Source organism: Electrona antarctica (genome assembly GCF_951216825.1).
Source record: "Electrona antarctica genome assembly, chromosome: 2".
Lineage (NCBI taxonomy): Eukaryota > Metazoa > Chordata > Actinopteri > Myctophiformes > Myctophidae > Electrona > Electrona antarctica.
In genome coordinates, this window is record NC_136807.1 from 53,403,124 (window position 1) to 53,413,258 (window position 10,135).

At 43.6% G+C, this 10,135-nt stretch overlaps 1 protein-coding gene across 1 annotated transcript; it reads right to left on the minus strand.

Annotated features, from left to right (window-relative positions):
* Positions 1–1,766: 1,766 nt before the first annotated feature.
* LOC306934145 (uncharacterized protein) lies at positions 1,767–4,935 on the minus strand (the record flags this gene model as incomplete). Its single annotated transcript, XM_079516640.1, has 2 exons — positions 4,520–4,935; positions 1,767–1,909 (listed from the first exon to the last, which is right to left on the minus strand). The coding sequence occupies exons 1-2, from the start codon at positions 4,812–4,814 to the stop codon at positions 1,767–1,769; spliced, it is 438 nt and encodes a 145-aa protein (XP_079372766.1). The 5' UTR covers positions 4,815–4,935.
* Positions 4,936–10,135: the final 5,200 nt, after the last annotated feature.

Genomic DNA, 10,135 nt, shown 5'->3' on the forward strand with positions numbered 1-10,135 from the left:
GCAGGATATCCCCTTATGTCAACAGCAGTGCATCCAGTGCCACTTTGACTATGCTTGTACTTCATGGTACAGAGGTATCTCCAAGCTATTGAAAACAAAGCTGCAGACCTCCCAAAACAAGCTTGTGAGGTTACTACTAAAATTGAACCCCAGGTCTCATCTTACCTCTGCCCACTTTAGTAGCCTGGGATGGCTAAGAGTGGAGGAGAGAGTATCTCAGCTCTCATTGTGTCTGGTCTTCAAGATCCTAGATGCCTCTGTTCCTAAGTACCTGCTGGGCTACCTGCCCAGAGTGAGGGATGCTCACAGGTACTCAACCAGAGGAAGTCCATATGATCTAGTTCCCCCCAGTTTCAGGACACTCAAGGGAAAAAATGCTTTTTACTACGCAGCCACTACTCTGTGGAATGCACTCCCTCCAGCCCTGAAATCCCTAAATTCTATTGCAAGATTTAGGAAAGACCTGAAATCATGGCTCCATCTACACACTAACTGGTCATAGTTAGCTTCCGACCCTGGATAGCCCATCTCCCATGTTCTGGACTATTCTCTCAGGGTACCTCTTGTCCTATGTATATAGCTCCCAGCCTTATATATAAGGATTATTTATTATATGTTCCATGGTTGTTTTGTTTGTACAGTATGTTTGTGTATAGTTTCATGTTACAAAGTGGACCACAATGGAAACAAGCGAAGGCTTTTTTGTGTCTAAGTCCATTTGGCGTTTTTTAAAATGATGTCATTTTCTGTAATTTTCTTAAACTGCCAATAAAGTATTCTATCTATCTATATCCCTCCTAACCAGCGCCGCTCATCAGCGATGGTGAATGTAAAACCATGATGTACATGAAATGCCTTGTGATAGGTTAGGTGGCAGCAGCGTTTATGTAGACTAATGTATCTGTCACCTCAATGTGTTAGTAGAAAGCAGGCAGCGAGCGACGGCCACAACCCCATCGTGGTCTGGAAGCATCATTCAAACCCCTGATAGGGTTGCGTGAAGGGGGGGCTACCTGGTTCTTCTTCTTGTACGTGGGTGACTGGTCTATTTGGCAGCCCGTTACCGCCACCTAGCGACATTATAGCGTTCATCAAGTGTGTGTTCTCATGTAAAGGGTCAATAAAAAATGAGAACGCAACGGGACTTTGCCGTTTTATCTGGAGATGGTCACCGTCTAAAAGAGGCCCTGGACTCACCCCTTCAGACTCCATCTTAGCCGTAGCACATGCCTAGTCTTGACGACCAGGCAGTCTTATGCAGAGGTTAAAATGTAATTTAGATAGCATGTTATTTAGACAGATGCTAGGTTAATTTGTTGACCTGGCATCCTACAGTTTGTCTAGTTTCAAAGTACAGATTATTTATTGTATGATGTTAGGTTCATGGTTTACCTACAGTATGATCCTAGATCACTGAGACGCTAGCCTGAGCTAATGGGTTTTGGCTCTAGAGGGGCGGGTCGTGGCTGAGATTTGCACACGCCCTGATTGGTTCTGGGTGGCCTGTCCGTCAGCCCCGGCCCCTCCTCTCCCCCCCAGTGCAGCACTATGTCACATCAATTGGAGCGACGCCCACCCTGAAGGCTTGATTCCCACTTCTAGACCAGAGCGGCCAATGCGTTCCCCCAGGCTTTCATTTTTTGCGCCGACGAAAATGAAAGCCTGGGTACCGAGGCTACTGAGACACTACACTGTCTCTATACATTTGATGAATGTTCTTACTTAAATTGCTCTGGATAAAGAGTGTCTGCTAAATGCCTAAATAGTCAAAAGTCAAGTGCTTTAAACTTACTGAGATCTATGTGGTCTTCAGGTTCCTGTTTAAGGTGGTCTTCAGGTTCCTGTTTATTGGAAACTGTGGTGGCTGGAGGACTGATCTTCACCTGCAGACTGGACTCCACACACTGGTCTGGAATGAAGGAATACAATAAGGACTTTAACAACAAAGACTTTGATGTGACCTGGATAACTTTATATTTTTTTAATAGGCTACCCCAAATGTAATATGCATGTATAGGCTACATAATTGAAGTTGGTAGACGAATGGTAGGCATATACATTTATTTATGCTCCTTTTTAAAAGAAAAGGAAAAAAGCAACATTTAACATGTAATATAAATAAATTGTTGTAGGCTTAATCATCAATAAACAACGCATTGCATCTGCACGCATTGCATCTGCACGCATGCATCTGCGCGTCTAGAGTACAGGGGTCCGCCGGTTCTAGTCCAAAACAAAAAAGTCCATCGAAAAAAAGACAGATCCACCAGCTCTCAACGCGCCGCTGACCGACGCGTTGAGAACCCGCAGATGTGCCTGTCTCTGCAGAGCCGTTTGCAACGTGTTGAGAGCTTGCACGTTACAGGCGGACATGAAATGAAGTTCAATCAGTGCGTTGAATCAGCAGCAGCAACAAGCTAATAGCTAACACCACCACCAGTCCGTTAGCATAGCTTATTGCTAACAATTTGTCACTTCGTCTTTTATTATTTTTCCCCCCCGACTTCACGGGTCGCGCATTGGGTTGTGATGAGATACGAGACAGCAGTGTGCATTCTGGTGTGACTGTATATTATTAAACTGCATGGGTCCGGACTCCAGAGCGTAAACAACATAGGCTACAGTACATTAGCCTCCCTCGGACCCAGGCTCCAGCCTTTACTCAGCCAGAGTGTGAGTCAGGCGAGGGGACAGCGGAGCGCTCAGTGCTGCATGACTTAAACTTCCCCCGTTCCCCGATGTTGCAGCCTGGGACTCTGGGAGCATACCATTATAACGAGAGGAGGGGGTTTCCACTTTCCACCCGGCCGCTTTTACGACTTTGCTAGCCCAAATTGATTCACATTTTGCTCACACTTACATTATTTCGCTGTAGATTAATATTATCTTGCAAAATAAAAAATTTGCCTAATAAAAACGATAAGCGATTGGACTCGTAAAATCACGATTGACGATAGATTCGTATCGTCACCCAACCCTATGGAGCACATTAACAATTGGAACGTTAACCATTTCCGGGTCAAGCTGGAAATGGCCCTGAGTGACCTGAGTGACCGAGTGGGAGTGACCGAGATTTTGGGTATTGGAATTTGGCTTAGACTAGAGCAGCACACACACACACACACACACACACACACACACACACACACACACACACACACACACACACACACACACACACACACACACACACACACACACACACACACACACACACACACACACACACACACACACACACACGTGAAGTGAGGAGCGGACTTATCATCCACCCGCTTCGGATGTTATCACCCGATAATCAAGAGAATTTTCGTGATCAGCACCTTAGAAATGCCCCCAGTGGCCTGGGCCATGGCTCAATGGTCCAGGCACCTTGGCTGGTAATTCAGTCTGGCAGTGTGCCGCGGGTTCGACTCCCGATCCCGACAGCCTTTACTGCATGTCTTCCCCCCATCTCTCTCCCCATTTCCTGTCAGCCTACTGTCTGTCCCTCCATACAAACATAAAGTAAAATAAAAAAAATAAAAAAAACATTTAAACAAAAAGAAATGCCCCCAGTATGTGATACTCAACATACTGGGAAATCCGGAAATCAAACTATGGGGTATTGCGACGGCCACCAGACCCGACTCAGCGCCGTCCGAGTTACATCCCAATAGGCAGAAAATAGTAAATATTAGTAGCCCCTAGTTTCCATGCCCCAACAATAGAGTTGGAAATGACAAGTTCAGGGGGAGTCCTTCACCAGACTGTGTCTGCACCACCCTGCATGCGTGCAGTCCAGGTGAACACAGCCAAACACCACAATGTCTAGTATGCCAGTATGGCCAGATTAGCCATATTCCAACGTCCTGATAACGGTTGAATGGCTATGAGGTACTCAGCCAATCAAATCATCGCTATGGGGTGCTCAGCCAATCAAATCACCAGCGCTATGGAATGCTCAGCCAATCAAATCACCGCTATGGGGTACACAAAGACACACAAAGCCGGACATAGGAGGGGATAAAGCGCCCTGAAAAAACCTGACATACAAGCTATATGTATGTGTACTTTGCTCAGCCAATCAAATCATCGCTATGGGGTGATCAGCCAATCACAAGCCAATGTTTGTGTTCACACAAACCCAGAAACCTGGGCATAGGAGGGGCTAGCGCCCCTCATAAAAAAGTATGAATCCATGCAATGTTGTTTCATCACCAAAATAAAATACTACTACAAAACAATCTGCACGCAGTCTGTTGCATTGTCGTCAACTAAAACACTCTCTGATGTCATAATGTAGCTGACCTTACTCTTGTTAGATTAGAACTAATTAGGTGATTTAAAACAGCTGCAAAACTCATGAGAATTGTCTACACACACACACACACACACACACACACACACACACACACACACACACACACACACACACACACACACACACACACACACACACACACACACACACACACACACACACACACACACACACACACACACACACACACACACACATGTAACCATGTTTACTAACCTGCTCTGTGTAGTCTGATGTGTGGCTGTAGCATCACGTCCAGCAGTTTGTTCTGTTTCTCCAGCAGAGTTTCTAGTGTCTCCATCTCTGTCTGGAAGAGGTTGTACACAAACTCTCCCACCGCGCTGAGGCGCTCCAACACAAACACTCTGACATTAAGCGTCACACTACAAACATCAACACCACGCTGTTTGTCCAAAACACACACTATCTCCTCTCCCACCGACGTCATGTGTTCATTTATCTTCAGCCGTACAGACTCCATTTGACTCCTTTTACCTCCTTTAGGAGACATTTTCACCAACTGTAATATATTAATATGTGTAAAGCTCTCGGTTACTACTGTAATATACTAATAATGTGTAAAATGTCTCTTTTCTTACGACGAGAATCCCAAGCAAAAAGGTTCCACAACTTTCCGCCTCTCCGATTCCGCCGTTACGGCTGAAAATAAAACACACTTTTACTTCCGTGTCAACGTGTCACGAGCATGCGCAGCAAAGGATGCTGGCCCTGCTGCCTGTCGCCACCTGGTGGAGGAGGTGTGTAATTGTTACTGAATACAAGGATGGTGATTGATGATTGTAATTATTTATAGGAATAATAACCTCTTATGTCTTTTCGAGGAGGTCCTAGACACAATACAATGTATGTACACCTTAACAACAACAAAGAACGGAAAATAAAACATTTAGAGAACAAGGCAGAAACTACAACAACCAAATCAAACAAACATTAACAAATAGGCCTATACAAATCATTGGGTTATCACTGCCACAAGTGTGAGAGAAAGATTAGTTATTTTAAAATAAAATAGTTAATTAAATGAAGTCTCCTCATATCTGTATACAAATTACACTGTGTACATAATTATAAAATAATTTAAACTCTGAATTGTGACTGTGTCTGTCTGTCTGTCTGTCTGTCTGTCTGTCTGTGTACAGCGAGTTGAGTCTACGGTCATTACAACGGCCTGACATGAAAGAAAACATATTTAAAAAGAAAAATAATTAAAATGAAGGTTGTGATGTAAATTGATTCATTGATTGATTCATTGAATACTTATTAGGCAGCTAGAAATGTAAACAGTACAGTCAAACAGTCTAAGAGGATATCACAGGAAAAAAAAGTCCTTGGCGTCTTATTTCCATGCAGGTCCTCCTGGGAATTCAATTCATAATCATGACAAAATTCAAATCATCACAAAAAAAAAAAAAGACATGTACAGGTTGGGAAAAAAGGAAGGAAAGCGATCATTTCCTCTCCCTTTGGCCTGCTGAAAGGTGGATTTTTAGGCCTAATGGACAGTCAAAATCTGTTGGAAATATTTTAGTTTGATGTGGCGTCATAATTAAATACAATGTTGATATGGCATAGCCCAGTGGTTTTCAACCAGTGGTCCTTGAGGTTGGTTCCAGCTGGATCCCAGTTAAACATAATGATGGAGAGTTGGTAACCAAATGGACCCCACTTGAGACGCTGAGAGTGTAAAATGAAACCAAATGGACTGTTATCTCTCCTAATGGTACCAACATCAATACAGCATGGGATTGTGGACAAAATCATATTTAACCACAACAAAATATTCTAACACAATTAAGGTTTGGGTCTGCAAGGCTAAATCTCATCAGCGAGTACCACAGACGGAAAACAGTCTAAGTCCAAATTTCATTCTGACCACTCCAACAATAATGGACCGTGACACCACTAGCATAGCCTACAGACTATCTAGAAAATAAAAATCACACCTGTGTGAAGTGAGGGACACGTTTATCATGAATACATCACATTCCGTGCTCAACCAGTCAAATAATCACAAATGTCATTCCGGTCAATCACAGCCTTTTGCCTTCAATGTTTGACACTATGTCTGGACATACGAGGGGATAGCGCTGAATTCCGGTCCCATGTGCACATACACTTTCTCATATCCACGAACAGGCTATAGAGTGAGTCCCAGCCCCTTTCAGAATGACGAAACATCTATGGAAAAATGTATGGGAAATTCTCTGCTACACTCTATTGACTAGTCTGAAATATAGTCTGTTTGCCAACTGCAGCCACACTAAATAAATCAGTTAACATGATTGAGGTTATGTTCAATTCTTTGAATAGCTGTTATTATGTAGTCTTCTACACCAGTGGTATTCATAGTGACACTCAAAGCTGGTGTCACTTTGGTTTGGGGATTATACTGATGGAAATGATCTCCTATCTGCCGTGATTGCAAAAAATGATTGACTGAATATATTTAAAGGTACAGCTGGTACAACAGGTTAGAAACACTCCAAATGGACGACGCACGACAAGCCAGAGGTTTGTTGTGTCCACATGAACACATTCACTGCCATTGACGTCATCCCAAATCCGGGTGCATGTGTTTGGTCCGACGTACTAACAGTCCGACAGGCATTAGTCCAACATCCTACCTCAAACCCCAACCTAACCCTAACCTCACAGGGAAGCCATGGGCCACGCATGTGTCTTAACCCATTCAGGATGGGAAACCCCTTGTAGTGTTTTAAGCATTATGTTATACTTTAGCCATTGAAAAATAGCAGATCTACAAACTCGTAGCGCAGCACCGATTGCCACGCTTGTAGATCTGCTATTTTTGAAAAATCGTGAAAATGTAGCGCAAATCATTAAATGGTTCTGGAGGGGTCCCAAGAAAAACATATTGGGCCCACGGCCAAATAAAGATAATTCTGGGGGTCCTTGACATGAAAAAGGTTGAGAACCACTGACATAGAAACACAGGTTTTTTCGAAAACCTTTAGTAATTAGAAGGAATTTTATCCTAAATGGATAAACAGCAATGCATGTTGAGAGCCATGGACTAATGCGTGTCGGACTGTTAGTATGTCTGAACAACGTATGTGCCCACCCAAATACAACACGTATAAGAAGGTCCACTCCCCACGCTACAAGTTAACGCAGATGGCGCGCGTGCACTGGTGTGAAGAATGACGTGTCAGGTTCATAGACATAGAAAGGTAGACGCCTCCTTCGGCTCTGGGCAGCCTGTATGTCCACAGACATAGAAAGGTAGACGCCTTCTTCGGCTCTGGGGCGTCTGTATCTCCATAGACACAGAAAGGTAGACGCCTCCTTCGGCTCTGGGGCGTCTGTATCTCCAAGGACATAGAAAGGTAGACGCCTCCTTCGGCTCTGGGGCGTCTGTATCTCCATAGACATAGAAAGGTAGACGCCTCCTTCGGCACTGGGGCGTCTGTATCTCCATAGACATAGAAATGTAGTCGCCTCCTTCGGCTCTTGGGCGTCACTCTGTATCTCCATAGACATAGAAAGGTAGACGCCGCTCTGGGGCGACTGTTGCTCAAGCACCATCTTACAGGGAACGAAGTCACAGAAGCTTCTACGTGCGCCACAGACCGGACGTTCGGTAGGCCAATCAGAGGAAGGTGGGGGCGGGTCTTAGTCACTTGAGTGGCAGCGTGCCCCAAAACGGAAATAGCAAGATCTCCGGTTTACTTCCTGTATCTGCGTGACGTGGGCACACACCTTTTTAGGAGACGGGAAGCAGGTTGGAGTCCATTCATTTCCAATGGGAGAATGGACGTGAACACAGCTTCTGAACCATTCCTTAGCTCCATGGTTACTGAACTAAATACTGGACCCAATCATCACAAGGGACACAATATTTCCACGGTGTTCATACTAAAATGGCTTTTTTTGGCAGAGACAAATCAGGAGAAAATCATCTGTTATGGACCCTTCTCTGTCCCAGCAACACAGTCTCACGAGAGTTGGGAAAATATCTGAAGTGTTTCTCTGTCCATCTGCAGTCTGACGGACTACACATACAGGGTTCTGGCCCCATATTTAAGATGAGATTCTATATATAATAACGTGACATAAATTTGTACATATAATGTGTGTTCCAATGCTTAATAATTTTCCGTAACAATCTTGGTTGATGTGGGCTGATTTGGGAATCATGACATTTTGCAATCTGTTATTTATTTCACATTCACAATCAGGTTATACACACCACCTGTGAAAAAATAAATGCTTTTCCATATAAAGACAAGTTTGACTGACTATGTCACAATGCCAAAACATTGTGCTGCAGTAGGCTGTACAAAAAATATGTTGGGGGACAAGCAAACCACACCTACTTAGAAGACCATTTGTAGGATTTGCCTTGCCATTTTGCCTCTAGTGGCTCCAACCGGGATTGACTATCTTTTATATTACATTTATTTGGTGTACCTTCTGCACTTCCGCTTGACTTCCGCCTTGTCTAATACAGGTCGCTCCAATGAATTGCAACGGCCAATGATGTATCTGGCTTTTTATATCTGTTAAGCCAAATTCCAATGCTATGCTGTCATCTCAAAGCGACGGCACATTCCACGATCACTTATGACGTGTATCAATTCAATTTGCTTTATTGGCGTGGGAAAACACACGTTTACATTGCCAAAGCAAAAGTGGAACAATACAATGTGTCACACAGCTGGATCACTGGAACCAGAGCCGTGGAAGAGATACTAACATTATAGTGTAGTACAGAATAGACAATTCATAATTTTGTGCATGTAACCGAGGCCAATGTGTCCATATGGCCACATCGTTATCTTTATTAGGCAACATGTGCAAGGCTATTTATTCCTGAAATAGTGAATAAGCACCAGGATGCGCAAACTTTATTATATGATTGTGAAGGGAATTCCTGACCTGCCCGCGTTCCTATCCAAGATTTTGGGTATTGGAATTTGGCTTTAGGGTTCAGCATTGGTGAACTATGACCCGGCAGTGATAGGCACTAGCCAATGGGAGGACAGATACACCCTCTGTTCACTCCACTGGGCGGGGTTTCATTCAGTGATCCAGCAGCACTCGAAATGCAAGGCAGACGATCCAGAGCAAAAACAACACATGCAATCGGATTTCAATAAATGTAAACCTCTTTATTTGTGGTGAATGGCCTGAATACCTAGCACTGTTTACCCCATCCGGATAGCTAAGGTTAAAACAAAACAAAACCAAAAAAATCATCAGGAAGTTATGCACAACTTTCACACAAGGGCTCATAGGACACTGGAAACAGGTGGATACAGGGGGATTATACTGATGGCCATGCCCTCTGGTTCAGCTAAATATTTCCCCTTGCTATATGAGTCCTCATGTGTCTTTTTAGAGCACTAACAAAACCAAAGGCTTTACTACAAACTTTACAAGTGAAGGGCTTTTCTCCGGTATGAGTTCTCAGGTGTTTTTTTAAATTACTCAACTCAGCAAAGGCTTTGCTACAAACATTACAAGTGAAGGGCTTTTCTCCGGTATGAGTTCTCATGTGTTTTTTTTAGATTACCACCGTCATGAAAGCCTTTGCTACAAACTGTACAAGTAACTGGCTTTTCTCCCGTATGAGTTGTCATGTGTTCTTTTAGATGACCCTTTTGACTAAAAACCTTTCTACAAACTGAACAAGTAAATGGTTTGTCCCCTGTATGGGTCGTCATGTGTCCTTTTAGATGTGACAAGTACCTAAATCCTTTGCTACACACTGAACAAGAGGAGGGCTTTTTTCCTGTATGAGTCATCATGTGTCTTTTTAGACTTCCCTCATGATTAAACATTTTGTAA